Below are 22276 nucleotides of genomic sequence, written 5' to 3'. Positions count from 1 at the left end.
ATGAAACTTTAGAGATCCTCAAAGCAATTGCTGGCAAGCATCAGGGCAAATTTATTTCATAGTACCATAAGTGTTTCCATAGTCAGCTGTGTTAAACAAATGTTCAGAATGGAGAAGTAGTTGGACTGGAACTTTTAAATACCTTCTGGCTATTTTTGGCAAGTTTAAATCTCTGTTTTCCAAGATGGATTTCTAAGGTTACAAACCCTTGTGAATACTTAGCATTGTGTTGCACAAGACTTTTTCTCCATTTAGAGCAAATATATCCAATACATACCTTGTAATTAAATACGTTTTTCTTTATAATTCCAGACATTTGGAAACCATGCTTTTCCTAGGATTAAACTAATCTAATAAATAAAATCAAATTAAACACTTTCCAGGGAGTTCCACATAATAATGAAGTAAATAAATTCACAGTCTTTATAAAATTTAGAATTGTTTGATGGATATGACTGTAGATCCATTGGTTGCAACAACAACAAAAAACAACAGCCCCCTCACCCAACCAACTGGCTTATTGCCTGTGCCTGATGTCAGTTTGGTCTGTGTTCAACTCAGCACTGCCCTGGTGAGTGGGCAGTATCCTAGTGTCACCACTAGGAGCAGCAGACCTCATTGCCTTTATAAAATCTAGAATATTATACTCAATTGTAATTTAAAAGTGCATCCATTTGCAAGTAAACTTTTTGCAATAAAAATAGTTTTATATTAGTCAATGAAAAGAAAAGAATGAAAAATGAACAGAATAACAGAGTTGGGGGGACTTTGGAGATCTTGTAGTCCAACCCCATGCTGGAAACCCTATAATTATATCAGCACGCAGATTTGTAAAACAAAAAAAGCATTGTCCTTAAAATAGAAAAATAGAATAACAAATGTAAATATTTTGAAATGCAACATGCCTAAAAGTGATGCCAGAAAGAACCAAGCTAAACTTTCAGGTACAATTCAGTACAAAATGACACCCAAATTGCATTGAAAATTTGAGATAATTTGGCAAAATTCTTCAAAAGTAAATCTTATTTTCACTGTATTTACTGCAAAATGTATAATAATGGCAGATTTTACACAACCTTATATTAGCAATAATGTTTTATAAAATCTGAAAATAAAATCGTATACTGAAAATGTAGATGATGCTAAACAGAACACAACCCTTCACGTGATTAAAAAAACCAAATGCAGCGATACCCATTGTTAGGAATATAAGTCACCTAACAGTTATTTGGGTTGGAAATATATAAACCAGGATAGACATTTTAATACTGTCTCTTTAAGAAAATGCAAAACTGTAATTAGGTGTGGTTTCTCAAACGGCCATAAGATGGAGCCAGAAACCTGGGTTATTTAGTCTTAGTCTCAGAAGAGAGTGTGAGCAAGTCTTAGTTTCCTTCTGTTGGAGAATATTGCCGTTCCTTCTATTGACTGCTATTCTTGGATTTGATGTAAGTCTGATACTGAACTGTTTTTGACACTGGACTTTGATATTGTAATTATCACTGGATTGAAAACTGACTGATTTACCTGTGAATGACTTTGTGTTTGAACTTTGCTTAAACATTTCCAGAAGTAAAAACCTACATTTACTGTACAATGTATCTATGTGCTGTGTGTGTGTATTATTCAAACACTACTCTCAATACGTCTCCCTGTATGCACTCATTCTCCTAACGGGGAATTACCTCAACAATGGTTATGGGCCCAGGCCATACCAGGCTCAGATAACTGAGAGTTGGTGTGAATACACAGTACTGTATACAGACAGCTGTTTACTGTTTAATTGTGGTTACTATCCTGGTAAAGATGGCACAAGTCACTTCAACAAGTCTATTACTGATAACCCAGCTGGATGGAACAAACTATGTTTCCTAGACTATGAAGTGCAGTCTACTTCTGCATAGAGAAGGTTTATGGAATGTAGTTCAAAACCCACCGGATGTAAATGCTTGGGATCTAAATAATGAGGATGATGCCAAGAAGCTTGCTGACTTTAAACAGAACAACGAACGAGCTCTTTGTATAATTGGACTAATACTGAGTGATCAGCAGCTAGTTCATATTCATGGAGAAGAGTCTGCTGCTAGGTGTTGGGAGAATTTGAAGATGAGTTATGTTCATGACAGTGTAGGTGCACACATACATCTTACACGTAAACTGTTTAGAGCACGTTTTCTGAAAGATGGAGATATGTTAGCTCATTTGAATTTCATGGAAAGAACTTTTCAAGAGCTACATGAAAAAGAACTGATATTTTCAGAGCTGCATCAAGTTTACATCATTCTTTCCTCATTGGATGAAAGTTATGATGATTACGTATCTTCACTGGAATTCCTGCCCAGAGATAAACTGACATTGATTGACATAACTGGAAGGTTGTTAGAAGAAGCAAGAAGACGGCTAGATAGAGATCAACTGAGGAAGGAACAACCACAAGAAGAAGATTTGTCTTCAACTGCCTATACTGTTAGGAAATGTTTTTCTTGAGGGGCTAGGGGACATTTAGCTAGATTCTGTAAGAAAGGAAAATAACAGAATACTAGTGAACACCAGAAAGCTAAGAAGAATGTTAGTTTAGCTATGTCTAGCAATTCAACTGTAAACAATGATTTGTGGGTTGTTGATAGTGGAGCATCACAGTGTATTACTAAAGATTGAAAAAGGTTTGTAAAGATGTCCACGAGTAAACAACATGTATCATTGACAAATGGATGGAAGATTAAAGCATCAGGTGATGGTACTGCATATTGTTCTTGTATAAATGAACATTTAACTATGTTATATGTACCTAAACTAAAATTTAATTTATTATCAGTAGGGGCTTTAGTTAATCATGGTTATGTAGTAACCTTTAGGGGAGATAACTGTATAATAGAGAAAGAGGGTAAAAGTGTTACTGCTACTTTAGAGAATGATTTATATGTGATACCTGATGACCAGGTGCAGATGGCTAACTCAGTTTATAACAATGTTAAGCCACATGATGAATGTATACATTTACTGCATAGACGTCTAGGGCACATTAATTTCAAAATGCTCAAACAAACTGTTGAATTGTCAGAGGGAGTTAAATTGAAACCCTGTAGCAAGTATTTAAACTATAATGCCTGTAGCCAAGAGAAGAGCAAGGTTACTTCTGCAAACAGACTTAATGGGTTTAAGACCAAAGAACCTTTAGAGGTTGTTTTTGCTGACATAATTGATCCTAAGAAACCTAGTTTAGGGGGTGCCTGCTGTATTTTGAGTATTATGGATCATTACTCACGATACGGTTTCTGCTATCTTATGAAAAACAAAACAGAAACATTCCAACATTTCTTTAACTGGCTAAGGTTTGCAGAGAAAAAAAAAAGAAAAGTAAAGTAATTACTTTAGTTACTGATAATGGGACTGAGTTTGTTAACAAAAGATTCCAAACAATGCTGAAATTGGCTAGTGTTGAACATAAACGTTCTGCACCTTACAGACCACAACATAACTCGTTTATAGAACGAAGAGAGCAAACATGGCTCATACTATGTTATCTGATTCAGGTTTGCCTGAAACACTGTGGGGTGAGGCCATAATGTGTAGCAACCATGTGTTAAACATTGTAGTTATCACAACGACTGCAGAATTACCATTCACTCGTTGGCCTGGCAGAAAACCAAATTTAAGTTACCTACACATATTTGGAACTCCAGCATGGGTGCGTATTACCTCACAAGTAAGACTGAAAGGGCAACATAGAGCTAAGAAATTATTTTTTGTGGGTTACGAGGCCAACCATAGATCATTTAGATTCTGTGATCAAGGCACAGCTCAAGTTTATTGTAGTGCTAGTGCAAAATTTCTCGAGCCCATTAGATGGGATAAACTGGAACAGGAATCCAGCAATGATATTATTATTGACACCCAAATCGTCCCTAAAGATAAAATCAGTAAACCACGAATAGCCGTTAAAGAGGAAGGACAGGCACAGGAGGGAGTAGAAGAACAGGAGCAGGTGGCACAGGTGAGTCCACCAGTAAGCCCTGTATTATCAAGATGTTCAACCTGTGTAACACGACCACCTGATAGATATCAGGCTAGTATTGTATGCCTAGTGAATACAGTTCCAAGTAATTATAGTGAGCTAAAACTGTATCCTGCTAAGGATTAGGCTGCTTGGCAGAAAGCAATGGATAAGGAACTAGAATCATTAAAAAAACTCGAGGTATATGAAAACGTTAAGTTACCACCAGGTAAACATGCTATAGGATGTAAATGGGTTTATAAACTGAAGACAGGTGTAGATGGGACTGTTACCCATAAAGCCAGGTTAGTAGCACAAGGGTTCAATCAAACAGCAAATGACTATGATGAGGTGTTTGCACCTAGTCTGAAGGCTACTACATTAAGGGCAGCATTAGTGTGGGCAGCTGAGGAGAAATACGCTATAAATCATTTGGATATAGAGACGGCATATCTGCATGCACCGTTGCAACACACTATATATTTAAAAAAACCTTTAGGTATCAAAATGATAATACAACTGATTGCTGGAGATTGAAAAAGAGTCTTTATGGTTTGAAGCAATCAGAATATGAGTGGAACCAATGTATAGTTAAAGAATTAACTAAGATAGGTTTTGTAGCTGGCATGGCTGATCCATGTTTGTTTAAAAGAGAAAGTAATGGTGTAATTTCATTATTGCTATTATTTACTGATGACATAGCATTAATCACCAAAACTAAACAAGAAGCTACTGAGATAATCTCACTGTTAGAGAGGAAATTTAAGATAAAACAGGAGAAATCAAACAACATTTTGGTTTAAAGATAGATAGAACTAGGGGAGGATACAAGATCTCACAGGCAGATAAAATTAAACCAATCAAACAGACTGTTTATTATCATAATTGCTATATTCTCCTGGTTACTGAATAGTACTTTACTGAATAGTACTTCTGATCAGTGAAATACAGTTCCTATAGATTACTTCCTTTGTGGTATGTATTAACTTCTGGATAAAATTTCAGTAATTGTAAACCTGTGTAGTGCTAATCCCTGTAAGGGTCGCTGGAGTCTGAGTTCTCCTGGCTGTCTTCGTATGGTGGCCAGTCCGCATTGGTCCCTCTCTGATGACCTCTACTTGCTAGGGTCAGATGATGGGGTGGTGGTCAGCCTCCTCCCAGCAGGCAGGTTACGTAATGGGGTGGCATTCAGGTGACTGGTTGGACCTTCTTCCTCTTTCTCTTTTCGCTCTCTCTTTTTTTAATAAGTTTTTTATTTTATTTAAAATACATACAATTCATCTTTCATTTAATGGTGTGTTGTCTGGGAGGGAGGGAGGGAGAGAGAGAGAGCTGATGCATCAGATTGAAATGAGGCCTAGTTTAGACTGAGCCCCCTTTCCACATTGAAACATCTTTGGCTTCTATTAAAGGTTTTGTGGATGAAACATGGTCAAGACTATCAGGAAGCTCTCACATTTTGTTGAAGCTTTAAACAAGACCCATTGGACCAGAACTCCACCCTAAAAAAATACTTTTCCCCAGTGTATTACAGTGCCAATTCTGAAGAAGGCAAAACCAAAATGTACTGGTAAATTACAAGAACACACACACATAGATTCCCTTCTAACCCTGCTGGAGCAGGTGATTGCACTAGAATAGATATCTCATTATCTTTCTCCTCCCTCCCTCCCTCCTTCTTTATTTTTTTCTTTCTGTCCCTTCCTTCCACTCCGCCTTCTTTGTCTCTTTTTCTTTCTTTCCCTTTTCTCTTTCTTTTCTTCCTTCTCTCTTTCTTTCTCTCTCTTTTCTCTCTCTCTCTTTCCCTCTCTCAGGCTCACCCCATTGACTTGGTGCACTGCTCTGCTCGGACTTGCTTGGACAGGTTCCTCTGGTGCAACAGGCTCAATGGGGTGGACCTGCGGGGCCGGCACCTAGAACATGGTGGTGGCATGTTTGAAAAGTAGAGCAAAGCCAGAGGTCGGTAATTTTTGCTGCCAAGAATCACAAAAGCTTCTGGATTGTGCACAAGAAGGGACACACATGTCTATGCAATTCAGCAACATAAAATAAAGAAATACAAATAAAACAAATCAACAAGAATAGGCAAAGCATCTCTGATTAGATTCTATTCACTACTAGAATCTGATCAGAGATGATTTGCTGATTCTAGTCCAATTACCTGCTCCAGCAGGGTTAGAAGGGAGTGTGTGTGTATGTGTGTGCATGGCTGTCAAAACTCCCAAAACAAGTCAAGTAGCTCTGGGGAGGCCAGTCATAAATTAGAACACTTGCTAAGCAACCGGCCATTAAGTGAGGACCACTTGTATTTGGTTTGCCAGGTACCTGGCCATGCCGACCCAGTCACATGACCACCAAACCACACCTACCCGGTCATGTGACCAGCAAGCCATGCCCAGCCAGCAAGCCACGCCAGCCAGTCATGTGACCAGCAAGCCATGCCCACCCAGTCACATGACCAGCAAGCCGCACCCTCAAATTAGACCACGCCCACAGAAATTTGAATCCCACCCCTGTGGGGGGCACTGAGGATGAGTTTGTAGCACCAAGGGGGTGGTGGACTGAAAAAGTTTGGGAACCACTGCTCTAACAAACTACATCCATATTATGGCTAAAAAAACTTCATATCATCGTGAGGATCTAGGCTGGAGTCAGGAGAGTCTTTATCTTTCTCAGCACAAAAAGGTAATCAAACTATTAAAAGCAGGTAGAACGAAAGAGCTGTAAGAGCTCTTTTAAATACACATACATGCATACATACATACATACAATATTAGTTGAATAACTACAAGGATTATCAGATCTATACTAAGTGGTGTGTAAAATATAAAATAGGAACACCTGATCCCTTGATTGGATGTGTAAATTTGCTCAGAAATTCTAGGATAAAACTATAAATAAATTTATTAAAATTCTTTAATAACTCTTTAATCAAACCAAACATTCTATTTGAGAGTCTATTATGGCACTTCTGGTTCCTTTTTGCCCTAATTCTACTTCATCATTTCTGAATGTAAAGGTAAACATTTTCAGGTAAACATATATCTTGTATGTTCTGTTGCTTCAGTTCCAGTTTTCTTAAGCTCCAGTGTGATTGTCTCCTAATAAGGACAAGAATTTGGTTTAATATGTTCAACAAACCCTCTCTATGAAACCTTGTAATTTCTGCTTGTTTCTTTACTGTGGGTTATTGCCCCTTAAAAGTAGTCTGAAAAAGTGAAGACAATCTTACAGAATAAAATGTAATAGACTAGAGGACATAGTGAAATAATTACATGATATTTTTTGCCAAGCATCAACATCACTTGAGTTCATTGAGTTTCCACACAGTATACAGATGGAAAAATTATGATTTACAGTCAGTTTTGGACAAGACTCCATATTGCTTTCCAAGATTGTTATGCAAAACCAAATACTAAGAATTTAAAAAGCTATTCTTTACAAGAAGAAGAAAGTACCATGTTTGATATACTTACCGGGGCTGAAGATGGTAAGGTTTCCCCAATATTGCAACTTTTCTATTGATCAGAACAAAGTACTAGAATCAGCAGTATGTTTTTCCAATTCTTCACTTTATTGAAACATATAGTATAAACTATTCCAATAAATCTGCAAGAATTACAGATGGGCAATTCAAGGAAACTGAGCAACAGTACAATATTACAGGCATGCTTAATCTATAAAAGAAATAATTCAGCATACTTCTGCCTGTCTAGAAAGCATTTTCAGGTAAACATACATTGTGTAAAAATATTCGTAAGACCATCAGGTGAATGGCCAAATATCCATTAGCCTGGAATGGAGGTAGGAAAAAGCCTGTTTTAAACTCGGAGCACAGAATTATATACAGGTTTAGATTTCTTTGCACTACAGCACAGCGAATTGTCTATTATGTTAATGTATACATTTTCATTCTTGTTGACAATAAACACAGTCTTGTTACAAATTAAGCCACTTCCATATCAGAATTGAGGTTCTGAAGAGGTGAGATTTATCACTGAGTCCTGGTGCGATGCCTAAAATGTAGTTAAATGATCAACCTTTAAGATACTGTGCATAATGTGAAGCAAGTCTATGACTTCCAGTGTTCTTGTGTATTTTACAAAAAAATGAAAAAAAGTGCTATAGTGAATAAATGCACATTTTGGAAATACACATCTTTCTCCTTAACAGTATATGGTGATTATGATCTGGAAAAGAATCTCTCCCTTTATAATTTGATCTACTACTTGCCTATAAACATAGAGCGATTGTAATGTTAACAGAGGTTACATTAGGAGGATGGAAAGGAAGAAATGGATGAGGTAAATAGATGTATCAGTAGTCATCCTAAACACTAAAACCTGAGATAGGCTCTGAGTAATCTGCCCCGAGTCTTCAGAAGAAACCTATCTAATTCTTAAACACAGCCAATGTTTCAGCAGTTTCCTTCCATACTTGCTATAGAGTGTAAGAAAGATGATTTTGCTAAGTAGCAAATCATATTATCAATCTAAAATATTTAAAAGTAACTCAGACGTGCCTAATTCATTGAATTATAAGTAAAGAAAGAAGGTCTGACATATTATTATAGCCAATTTCAATAAAAAATAGTTTCTACTTAGGAAGTTGATTGGTCTACCTGGAAGGACTTAACCCACATACACATGACCTGAAATTCCTAAATTCTGTGCATACAGTAGTAGACTGATTAACATGTTTATTATCTTAAAGTTCTAACTAATTTCAAGTAATTTTTATGTTCTTAATTAAATCACTGTTCGAGATATTTCATCATACTGTTTTTGCTCAATATAACTTGAATAAGTATGGAGTTTAAGATAACTATTTTGGTTAATTTTTTTATATTTTAATTAAAACTCTGCTTCTTATCCATTGAGAAATTATATCTATTTACACACACATTACTATGTAAAAAAAACCCTTTCTCTCTCTAAATATTGTTTTAATCAGTTTATATTGTGATTAAGCTCTGGATGACTTAACTGGTTTTCACTAGAAACATTAAATGAATTTATGACCTGTTACCATGTGTTTTTCCAGAGAATATAAAATCCAGATAATTTGTTAGTTTATGAGTAAAAATACCAGCACATCGTGCTTTGTTTCCAAAAAACCAATGATTTCAAAGAATTTGACAACTGCTTCTCAGTCTGTACAGTCAGAAGGGAATTTATTCCAAAAAATTGCAGTTAGTTTTAGAAGAATACTATCTTTGTATGTGCATGATTGCTATTACATCAAGGCAATAAGTGAATATTTAACATTTTCTTGTAATCCAAAATAGTTCATCTTTTTCAAAAAATTGCTTGAGAATTATTGATTACTTTACTACAATGTGAAGGTGATTAATGAGGGATTTTAAAATATTGTTTTACTGAAATTGAAAGTTCTTAAGCAATATAGTGCTGCTAAACTTATTATAGGCATCCCTAAAAATTCCACTGATACAAGATATCTTAAAGTCAAAAGTTGCATGCTATTATATTCTCTATGTATTTTGGAGATGGACTTGAATGACCTAAATGTAATGCTAATGAAACACTAATAATATAGTAGAAGAAATAGTATGACATGGTTTTGATTATTCAAGTATTTACTCTTTGTCTGATTTTAACAGTTATAACTTGTATTTTCCAGATGCAGAGCCAAGATACTTGATTGTGGTGAGACCAGTTTCCAATAAGAAATTCTGCTCAGGTATTTCAAAACTATTAAACATTTTTTTCCTTAAAAACTCAGGAGGTCTATATTTCAATCAAAGTAACCTACCTTGAATTTGAACAAGTTAGAGTTAAGCGAAATATAAATTTGATAAATAAAAAAATAATAAATATACATATATTATATAATAAAATATATGTACAATTTCAAGACATGAACCAACCTATTCAACTTGTTTTTAAGAAGAAACCAATGTTAGCAAATTCAGCAATATCTTGAAGAATTACATATTGTTCATGTTCATAAAATCAAACCTGTGTTAGCTTCTTGCTTTTTCTTATGATGTAATGAAATAGTGGAAGGAGACTAAAAGAAGAATGATTCTATTGATATATGACATGCATCCAGAAGATTGTTTGCTCTGTTGTTTCACAAATCTGAGTAATAATATTTTCTGCTATTAATTTAGAGATAAATTAGCCCATGTTTTCACTTAGGCTCATAAACAGTGAGAAATAATTGACACAATTATTCACATGTATGATAATGGAAGACATTCAGCTCTGACAAACTGCAGAACAATTCCATATTTCTGCAGAGGTTTCATGTTGCTGTAAGTGCCTGCACTACTGAGTGCTATCTTCCATGGAGCTGCCAATATGCTACTATTCTAATTCTCTATGTTTGCTATTTATGCCAAGAGCAAAAAATACAAAACAAAAAACAAAAAACCAACCCTGGCTTTTGTATAGGAAGATCAATGAAGCTGCACTCAGAGCAACTGGAAAAGATGAAAGAAAGGTGCTTCTTTACCTTAGCTGTTGAAAAGAAGGGAGAAAATCTGGAGATATGACAAGATGGTCAATTATCTGTTTTTTAGGGAAAAAACACATTTGAAAACTCTGTTTACCTGCCAGTTCAATGATGTGATGGAAGGCTACTGCCAATCTTTAATTAGCATGTTGCCTGCATATGGAGCCATAAGAAGATGAGACAAGTTCACTGACATGAATTGTATTTATTGATTTTGAAAGGTCTAACTTTTGCTGTTTACAAAAACAATATAATAAATACAAAATAACTCCAGCAATAAAAACCAAATCCATTTAGTAAACCTATGCAAAAAAAAAAAAAGCTTGTTCAATTTCCTCATAATTTCCAGAAGCCATTCATTGATTAAACTTGCAGCAATTTTGGCAAAGTAGAGTCATGTGGGTCATCAGGAGAATATTGTTCCAAAAGGCAGAGAAAGCTTCTCTCCTGTGTCTGAGAAGCCAGCCTTCTCAGAAACAAACAAACGGTGGGCAGTTACTGTGGGAAAGAGACAGTTCTCCAGCTAGCTATTTGTTATGACATTTAGAGTTTATAGGTCACCTGGAATCCAACTGGTAACCAGTGTACTCATGCTGCAGAGATATTACAATGACCTAGCAAGGCTTGCCAATTATTGCTTCTACCACACGCTTAAGGGTAGCCGCCTGTAGAGTTCATTGCAATAGTTTAACCATCAGATAACTACTGCTTGGGGAGGGTGTTCCATTAGGAATGAGCACAACTGGCAAACAAGCTGTATCTGTGCAGAAGGCTTCCTGATCACAGCTGCAACCCACTCCTCAAGCAAAAGCTGATAGTCAAAAAGTACCCCTAAATTACACCCATGTATTTGGTATATAAACATATAGTATTTAAGTAAATCACAGCATTTGTTGTCTCATAAAAGAAAATAGGAAGGAAGAAGGAAGAAGGAATATTATATATGAAACTACTTTTTTGAATGTGCAAGGCGGAAGTCTCTCTTTGTTTTTGAATCTAAACAAGATTCAGAAAAAGAAAAAAAGTAGAGAATTCTAACCTGAAAATGAAGGATATGTACCATAGAGGGAATCATAAAGATTCCAAAATAATATTCTGCTTAAAAAAATCTAGTCAGGCAAATTAAAACAAACAAACAAATACAGCAAAAGGTGACTTGGTGGGAAAAAAAGAGACTATCCTGATTTCCATGAAGATAATAGGCTTCTATATTAAGCTAAAACATTTTAGCTTAATAAACAAAATGATTAGGCAACTGGAGGCTAAAACATCAGAAGAATGATTGCAGGAATTGAGTATATTTAGTTTAATGAAAAGAAGGACTCAAAGTGACATGAGAGCAATCTTCTGATATCTAAGAGCCTTGGTGACGCAGTGGTTAGAATGCAGTATTGTAGGTTCATCCTGCTGACTGCCAGCAGTTCGATTCTCACCAGCTGAAGGTTGACTGAGCCTTCCATCCTTCCAAGGTCAATAAAATGAGGAGCCATATTGTTGGGGGCAATAGGCTGACTCTGTAAACCACTTAGAGAGGGGTGTAGTGGTATATAAGTCTAAGTGCTATTTCTATTGCTAAGAAGAGGAGATCAATCTATTGTCCAAAGCACCTGAAGGCAGAACAAGAAGCAATGGATGGAAATGAATCAAGAAGAGAACCAATCTAGAACCAAGGAAAAAATTTCCTGATAGTTAGAACAATCAATCAATCAGTGGAATGGCTCCCTCCAAAAGTTGGGGTGCTTCAGCACTGAAAGTTTTTAAAAAGATATTGGACTACCATTTGTCCAAAATGGTGTATGGTACCCTGCCTGAGCAAGGGGGTTGGACTGCAAGAGCTCCAAGGTCCAACTCTCTTATTCTGTTCTGTTATTTAAAACAGATGCTTTGTAAATTGTGCTAGCTAAAATCAAGCACTGCTCTACAAACTGTTAAAGCAACTACATCCTTTCCAAGATTCACTGATTACTTTGCAAGCTGTCCCTAGTTGTCTAAGTATGTCTGTACAGACATTTCTTCCTGAACCATGAGGACTAAAATAAGAAGTTCCCTTTCAGTTTTACTGATGCTAATCTCTGGCCAGCATTGCCAGGTATTGGCCTCTTTCCATGAGCAACTCACGTGACTCTAATTAATGGATAATATTTATTTAGTAGACACAAAAAGTAGCACAAACATTTCACTTTTTTTCAGTTTGTCTGAGTTTTGTGGAACAAAATAGAAGCTATAAACCAATATGTCTGGGAAATGCTTCATGGAAATAAAACCACTACATATCTTTAAACAATAACAAAAACTCAGTATGCCTTTTAGCACTACTTACAACTCAACCCCAAATCTTATGAAATTTATACATATTCTACTCAAAACCCAAGGAATAGAAATCTCATTTTGTTTTTGTTAAAAGACGGACAAATTTGTTAGAGAGTGATCATAAAACTAAGCAGTATTCAAGGAATTAAGAAAGGGACATTTGGAGATGAGAATTTAGCATATGTGTATGCATACACAAAGACATATTTAAAGGTATGAAGGAAGAATGAGTTAGAAATTAAAGTGGAGAAATCTGATACAGAGGGAGAAATGTTAAAACTCAATTGAATGTGCAATTCGCTATATGCCTATGATTATGTATTTTTAGAGTTTCATTAGTTTCTTCAATTCTCCTAAAATATAAACAATTGCAACCCCAAATTAGCTACTAGCAACTTAAAACTTCCATCATGAAATTACTTATGAAAAAGTATAAATTATTTTTTCTCCTAAAATTTGGCACTAATATACTCAAATTGGTACTTACGTGACAGCCTAGTTCACCTAATACAGATTCAGCATCCCTGAGTACTGCCTTAATTATCCACTCATAAAAAGAGTATCAGCAGCAAAGTGGCAGCAAAGATACTACAATCAAAGTCTTGTTTGCTTTTATGTTCACTGTGTGTAGGACACACGTGAAAATGAAAAATAGGCAGAGTTTCAAGTGTACTATCACTGCCACCATCTTGGGTTTTTTAATTATATTCTCTGGACACCCTTGACTCAGAGTGGGGTTCTTTCTCAATAGAAAAAAAATCTATCGAGTATACAACTATTGATATACAAGACTCATATCAATAGTAAACCAACTTGCTTGTGAAAGTGCTAAGTATGGACAATTTTTTTTGCTTGGAAGAATGCTTCTGCTCAGAGATTTTGAAATGACAGACTTATTCCCACCACACTTTCCCTTGTGAATAGAAACATGTAAATAATGTGCTCTCTTGTGACTGTGGTACTTGCTTACAAGAGATGGGTTTCCTTATCTGATGAATTTGTGCAGACAATCTAAGTGGTTTTTTTAAAAGAATTGGAACTTTGTTCAACTTTTTCATGAATAACTTGGATTAAGAATAAAGATTGGGCATGTGAATTGGGTAGCTGCAACATTCAAGTTCCAATTTATATTCTTCAAGTTTTAGTGGATAATTGCATGTCATTTCCTAAGGAAGTCATGTTATAACATGATTGAAGGATCTTTTTCCATGAGAACAGTATGATTGTTGGCAATGGGGAGTAATATATACACAAAAGTTTCTGCTGTAAACTATTGTATGTACCTGTGGATGATCTTTGGATGATTGTAGATAGAAAGTGACTTGGCAGAGGAAGCATTACATTACTTCTTATATGTTGGAATATAGATGGAAAATTATTGCCCAAAAAGTTCTGTAGGGAAATAATTGTGAGTAATTGAATATGTAGAATAAACAATGTTATCTGGTTTTGATTATCATGAGGTTCTACTATAGACATTTTGGGAATAAATATCTGCCCTTGACTGTATCATTTTAAAATATAAGAGATGTAATCTTCCCAATCACTTAAAATTAAGTGATTCTAAATTGAAAATAGCTCATCAACTATGGATTTAAACTTTTCTCATCAATATTTAATTTTAGCAATAATGAAAAGAGGGATGTTATATTCTAATGGTTCATAGTCTACAGACCATATAAATTTTATATGATAAATTTAGAAGCCTTCTGATATACAATATGATAGATAGATAGATAGATAGATAGATAGATAGATAGATAGATAGATAGATAGATAGATAGACAGACAGACAGACAGAGAAAGAGATAGAAGGGAGGGGAGAGAAAGATATAACAAAATGCAATTTTATATTTCTTACATAGGTAAAACAAAGACACCCAAACCCCTTCAGCTGGTAATAGGTACTTTAACTCCAACATCTGTCTTCCTCTCCTGGGGCATATTAGTCAATCCAAAGCATGATTGGACCACGATGAACAACTGTCCAAATGACAGGTAATGGAATGGGTTGATACTATAATGTTTTTCCATAATGCATCTGTTTTATATGCAAAAATGTGTTATATTCATGAAATTACTGTTGGAATAGACTTGCACTATAATAATTAAATTCTTGCTATGTTTCTTTTTGTGAAGGTAAAAGTGTCTTTACTCTAAGCAACTTTTCTCAGAGTAAAAGATAGTGTGTTTTGGTTAAGATTTCAGACTATGCAGAACCAGCTTCTTGTCCATCCTCAACCACAAAAACTCACTAGGTAACTTTGGACAGTCCCATCCTCTCAGCCCAACCTCTCAACTTATTGAAAGGGAATAGAATAATAAGAGACTCATGTAAACCACTGTAACCATACACTATTTATATAATGAAACAACTAAGTGAAACTATTTCACTATTATCCTTTTCTGAATTACATTTATTATGTTTTACCTAGACCTCATATATCCACAGTATCATTCAGTCCTATAATCCCTGGTGCTCTGTACAATTAGAAATGATATTATTCAGCTATCTTTGATGTAAATTGAATATACTTGTAAACAGAGTCATATCTTTATTACCATTATGGATGGATGAATGGATGAAGAATGTCAACAGAAGTGAAATGAATTAAAAAGATAATAATGATAAAAAGTGATTATAAGTGAAGTAAAACAAATCACAAACAGTAAAACCAAAGTAGTTGGGAAATTTTTTTTTAGAGAATCTAATCTGTTCTAATGAATATGATATATGTATTTAAAATAAAAGAATAATGTAATGGCACTGTAATTTGAGAGTCATTCACATAACAAACCCACAACTGACAATAAATCAGCCAAGAATTTATCATGTGGCCTCTATAAAAGTTGCTAATTAGGCTGCTGTTTGTATGCTGATGTAGATAAAGTGCTATTTCAACATATTTGTTCACATACATTCTATGATGCTTTGCAAATGAATTTTATCATGTTGGGATTAAATAAAAACTACTAGATTAAATCGGAATTGTCATAATTTATGAAGAAATGTTTCTATGCCACAGGCAAGTTCCTAAAATTATGTTTGCAAAAAAGAAGTTCTGTTATTAAATTACACAGATTATACATTATACAGTCATAACACTGGCAGATGAGAAAAGTAGATTGTGTTTTAATGGAACATTTAAAAGCTTCTGTATTTGCAAAGATATTTACAATAAAATGAAAAAATACCTCTTATTTATACAGAGTAAGGTTCTCCAACTAGCCCTATGGAAGATTCCCTGTGGCCTGCCAGCTTCTCCCATGTACTGTACTTTAATCCTTTCCAAACAACACAGAGAAAGAAAGTAGGGATGTATTCATCACTGTTTAGAAAGGAAGGTAGGATCTCTTGATTTGTTCAGTGGGACGGGTTATGAGCCAGCTGGAGGACTGCTGGACAAGGAAGGAGAAGCATCTTCCCTTTTAAAATTTTTGCCAGCTTTAAGTCAGCTGGAAGGTTGCTCTTTTGTCACTGGGGATCATTGGATCCCTTGGATTGTTCCCTCCCTGTGCTATCCAAACTAGCTCAGGGCTGACCAGATGAGGAAGAAGAAGCCAGCTGAAGGATTACTTCCTTTGCCTGTGAGGGTGGTGAGAAGTGAGCTGTACTACATTCTCTTTTTCCATAAATTTGTGAAATTTGTGTAAATTAAAGTTATAAAGATCATGTGACATTTTTAAAATATCATTTGTCCAAACAAGCACACTGTTGCTTCTTTGTAGCTGTTCCATATCTTTTTTTGCTGTTGTTGTGAACCATATCATATTGAGCAAAATAATACCATTCCATTAAATTTTTGTTCATTTATTTATAAAATAATTTTTCAAGACCCTTGAATATTTGCAAAATGTCCAATGTTCCCCTCAGACTGAAAAGTTTGGAGACCTCTGCCATATAACATAATGTAGGTCAGCTAATTTAGCATGGTTGCTAAGAAAACTGTATGAGGGAACACTGGTCAGATTTGCCTGAGTCTGGATAGTTGGATTGAACTGATTCAAGACACTTAACTCAATTTAGACAATGAAATTACTCTGTCTAATATCTCAAATATCACCATCTCAGGTTCCTTTTTCCACAATTCCCTCAATTCAAGAATGTGTGAAGTAAAAAAAACCCACAAAGTTTGTGACAATACACAATAAATTTGTATTTTGCTTTTAGCAAAGATGCACACAATGTCCTTCATTTTCTTCAGTCTGAAAGTTTACATTGTTATTGACTAGATTTTATACAGTGCGCTACAGAGAAAAGGACAAGAATAAGAAATGGATCCTACAGCTTTGTCCAACTACAGAAACAGTGGTGGATAATTTGAAACCCAACACTATTTATGAATTTGGAGTGAAAGACAATACAGATGATGGGATCTGGAGTAAGAATTTCGTTCACAAAGTGATTATATCTGGTAAGTAATTTATAAGGGTTTCAACCTTTCACTGCTTAAAAAGCAGTTTAGTTATTGATTGGATTTTAACCTGTCTGATTCCAAAGAGAATGTACATGGATAATAATTTTTAAAAGAACATGCAATTTAAAAGAGGAACATAACTACATAACATAACCAGACATGAATAACACCCAAACTAGATAAACTATCTTCATAGTATCTGCCTGTCCAATTCTATATGGCATAGTTTGCATGCTCTAGATTCTTTAAATTAAGCAACCTGAACTGTGCCTTCTAGATTGAAATTACCCCATGATTTGTATGGCCATGACCCTGCTATTGTAAGAAAGGCTATGAAAAGCTTGCCCTTTTCCCAGGCCTTTAGCAAAACTGAATGAAGTACCCTTGGATTTTATTTTATTTTTTGTCCTTCCCATTCCAGTCTGGTTTGTGTCACCTAAGAGTATCCATTCTGTTCTAATTTTCTCCTATCACAGGATGTATTCATAAACCCAACTACTTCTGATCTTTCCTAGAGTACTTCAAAAAATAAACTGTCTAATGAAACAAACAAAAAAAGAACTAAAGTTAAATTAGTGGAATATATAAAGGATTCATTAGTATAACTAAGCCTATTATGTCAATTATGACCATTCCTGTTTATGTAAAATCTTGTTACATCCCATGTTTTAGGTTAATATAAAATGCTATTGAAAGGACTGACTTTGAAAATTGTTAAATGTTTTAGCTTAGATGAACCCAGGCAATTGATTTTGAAAGCATGAAAGAGAAACATTGTCATGCCCCAGTTGGAATCTGATTCTGAAGGAGAGGTGGAACAGCTTACAGGGAGTGTGGCTCCGGTGGCTGTGGAGGAAACTGGGGAATGACACAGGCCAGCTAGGCATTCAGAGGAAGACCCAGGCCCAGCCCCTCTTCATCCTAGGGCACGCAGGGAGGACTGGATAAGGGAGCAATGTGATTTACAGGGGAGGAAAGGACCCTGATCTCCTTCATGGGCTGTAGCTGGGAACACTGTTTAAAAGGGCAAACTGCACATGGCAAAGTTGCTGGAAGCAAGCATGCCTTATGTTTGTCAAGGCTTATCTGGGTTTTGGCATCCTCCCAACTGTATGTGTCTCGTTATCTTTTGGAAGTCTGCAAGTTATTATTCTGGTCTGTCATGTTAATTACTTCAGCATGGTTTGTGTTGGTTTTTTTATTTCTACTTTATCTGTATTTTGGGTTTGGACTGCATTTCTTCCCTCTGTAGACTGTTTTTGGAAGAGTTTGATCTCCCGTTGAGGATAATTGGACATTGGCGGCCAAGTTGGAGGCATTAAAGGGAATTTATCTACTTTGGTGACTTTGTAATTTTTGTGCCATGCCCCAGGTCATCACAAACATCTTCTTGCTTCTTCAGTTAATAATAGCCTGTTTCTGAGCATGTATATGTATAGGTGCTAGTTATGGCCTATAAAACTGAATAAAACCTAGGCCAAGTCCACTTGAAGTTTTGGATTTTTTTTTTCATATTGCCCTATTCAAAGTACAATCTTTCTGAAGTACTTTCCATTTTGCTAATACCAGGAATATTTTCAGCAAGATAAAGAAGATCTTACAATGACTGAGCCTAGATTTTGAAATATACCGCTATAGGAGTATAGGACAGCCATTTTTATGTCAATAGCTTTTGGCAACTTATTTGATATGCAATTGACATTAGTTTTATTTTATATATATATATATATATATATATATTTGTGTGTTTTTTATTATTTTAATTTTTGAACTAGTTACTATTTGTATATGCTTATAGCATTATCTTTAGGGGAATGATGGGCTATAAATGTAATAAAGAAGTAAAATATGAGTACTTACTCATAAATATCATCCAGCTTAGTTAGATCACTGACTTAACTGCAGAAATCAGCTGGAGTTTAAACAGTTTGAGGAACAGAGCAATACATTCATTAAAATTATCATTAACTGTGGTATAAACAATGGGAAGTAGTAAGAAATCACATTACATTTGGAATTAAAAAAATAGTGTATTTATGTATCTTTATATGACTAGAGGAGGGTTTTTACATATATATCTATATATCTATATTTATTTATGTCAGGTAAAAACAAAGAAAATGGAGAACTCCAGAACAACTACAAAATCCATAGACAGGTATGAAATGACAATTATTTTTATCTTTATAAATTAGCATATTTTCTATGCAGGTAAATTGCCTGCCCATTATGGTTGAAATTTGGGATAAATGTTAAATGACTTCAAATGGTTGTTAAATGAACAGTCACACCTCAAGTTCTACCTGTACTATATATCACATATGACTCTAAATTTTTTTCCTTTTCCATGTAAAATGTAATAATATATGAAAATACTGCTATTAAAACCTGTCTAATAATGCTACTCACTTCTCACATCAGAACTATATTTCATCCAGTTATAGATCAAGGTGAAGATAAGTTGGATTTAATTGTCTTGTTTGTATTTTATATTAAATATATTTTTGATTATGTGTATTATTCAAGAAGATTTTTAGAGCTGAAATACTTGGATTATAATTATTTTATCTTTGATATGTATAAGATGATATTTTCCTTTGCTTATTTTTATTTTTCTGAGCGCAGTCTAGTATCTATATAATTCACCAAAAATTACTTTTTTAACATACTTATTTTAATTTTTATCATAAATAAGCAACACCATTACAATATTTTAAGATGCAGACATGCAGGCAGTATTAAACTATAAGCATCTCCATTTCTGCTCATACACTTCAACATTTACTTTTAGATTACTATGTATTTAATGCTGTTGGAGATCGTTGAAAGTACCACCTTGGAAATGTCTGACTCTTCAGTGTCCTGATTCAGGCTGAACAAACACACCAACTTTATTTACAAGTGGTTCATTGTCCAATAGTATTCCAGTTAATTACAAAAGCAACTACACTGTTGGCTATGCAGACACATATATGCCTTGGAAGATATAGTTTAGAATTTAGTCCCAAATCAAAACATAGGAGAGCACAGTTTCAGGGAAGTGGAGCATAGCCATGACAGAGAAGGAAATGTGATCCACAACAGTCCAGGAATCAAGTCCCAGAAAAATTAGTCAGCTGACCCACGTCAAGGAGCCACGAGTTAAGGAACAAAACAGGAAGATTGAACACAGGAACACAGATCTGAGATTGGTGAGTTGTTTCCAACATATGATTTCCAGATAAGTGGAAGTTGTTTTTAAACAGGCCAAATAGATATATGGCTCAGTTATGGTCATTGGCATCTTCTCAAGGAGGCAAGATCACATCATAAACAATATGAATCTATGTAAAATCTCCTAAATTGGAAATTCCAACTGTTCCATTTATTTAGATACCTTGATGACTACTATATGGATTTTCTTCTCTCCCCTCCCCACCCCCACTCCTTCTTTCCTTCTTTCTTTTTTCTAGAGTTTAAGGAAATTTCCTGCCCTGCATCATCATCATCTTGTTGACATCAGAAGCTGAATCTGATTGTAGTATAATGATTTGTTTAATTTATAACATCTTAGTTAATTTACAGGATAGTTAATTTACATCTACTACATTCTATTTAATTTGTTTATTAAGAAAATGTATATGGCCAGTCAACCCACTCACAGAAAAGATCAGGACAGAAACCAATAAACCCCCACATCATTCTAGTATGTTAGAGAATATATTAGCAATCCACCTTGAATTTAAACATAGTATATTTCTACAGTCCAGCACCTCATATTTAAATTAGAACACTGATCTCTGAAAATTGCATCTATGTTTAAATCTTTCTTCCCCTCTATGCCAAATATTTCATATGTAAGATCATGAACCCTTTTTAGTTGTTATCAGTGGGTGTTGCTTCTACTTGCAGAGAAAGGAGCAAGAATAAGCACGCTATTTTCATTCTCCCTTAGCTGTCATTCAGTTTTTGTTCCATGAAAAATATGTGTTGATAGATGACTTTTTGTAATTGTGAAAACTCTTTATGCAGTTAAGAATTCTTGAATAGCATAGATTCAGGGGTGGGATTCTACCAGTTCTGTCCAGTTCTGTAGAACCAGTAGCTCTGAAGAGCAGCAGACCTAGAACCGGTTCTATGTCTGCTGCTGTTTTGGCCCACCCACCTGCCCGGGCTCTTACCTGACCATTATTTCCTGCTTTTTCACCCTCAGCTGCTGTGCAAGGCACAGCTGCAGTTGAAAAAGCAGGAAAAAAAAGTGCTTTTTCAAACGCTGCTTCTTTGCATGCAGCGCTGCTCAGTGGTCCAGGAAGCAAGCTGATGACGATTTACAGGCACGCATGCAGCATGCAGGAAAGCACATCATAAATCACCTAACCGGTAGTTAACCCTGTCGGATCCCACCCCTGCATAGATTCAAGCAGTATTTTTCTACAATAATGTTCTATGAAAAAAAAAGGCAAGGCTATTGAAGATGGGATTCTTGGGACCAGAGAATGAGAGAATTAGTTCATTTGTTCTTTTTCTCCTTTTATTGCATAGAGTAGCAATATTACAAGAATAACTAAAGATAGATTATAAATATTCTGTATTGCAACATTATTGCAAATGTAAAAAGACTTAATACAGGTAGTCCTCAACTTATGATCGCAAATGAGCCCCAAATTTATGTTGTTAAGGGAGACATTTGTTAAATAAATTTTGCCCCACTTTACCTTTCTTGCCCCAGTTGTTAAGTGAATCATTGCAGTTAGTGGCATAATTGTTAAGTAAATCTGGCTTCCCCATTGGCTTTGCTTGTCAGGATATTGCAACAATCATAAATATGAACCAGTTGCCAAGTGTCTGAATTTTGATCACATGACCTCAAGGCACTACAACAGTCATAAGTGTGGAAATAGGTCATAGGTCACTTTTTTCAATGCTGTTGTAACTTTGAACAGTCACCAAATGAACTGCTGTAACTTGAAGATTACCTGTAAACACAGTTAACATGAAATATTTTATTAGACCAATTTTCTTCAAAAGGTATATTATTGTCATGCCCTTGTTAGAGTCGGACTCTGAGGGAGAGGAGGAACAGCCGACAGGGAGTGGA

The 22276-nt window shown here is 35.2% G+C and overlaps 1 protein-coding gene across 1 annotated transcript in view; it reads left to right on the top strand.

The window, feature by feature from the left end:
• The window catches only part of ABI3BP (ABI family member 3 binding protein), a 138596-nt gene that overhangs the window by 26235 nt on the left and 90085 nt on the right, over positions 1-22276 (top strand). Inside the window, exons 3-6 of the mRNA XM_087937347.1 lie at positions 9635-9694; positions 14647-14779; positions 17015-17196; positions 19305-19357. Coding sequence (XP_087793473.1) covers positions 9635-9694; positions 14647-14779; positions 17015-17196; positions 19305-19357 — 428 coding nt within the window. The remainder of the gene's footprint in view (positions 1-9634; positions 9695-14646; positions 14780-17014; positions 17197-19304; positions 19358-22276) is intronic.

Source organism: Pseudonaja textilis, chromosome 7 (genome assembly GCF_049901715.1).
Source record: "Pseudonaja textilis isolate UNSWEBS1 chromosome 7, rPseTex1.2, whole genome shotgun sequence".
Taxonomy (NCBI): Eukaryota; Metazoa; Chordata; class Lepidosauria; order Squamata; family Elapidae; genus Pseudonaja; species Pseudonaja textilis.
Note: the sequence above shows the minus strand (reverse complement) of the source record. Positions and strands in the feature narration are given on the sequence as shown.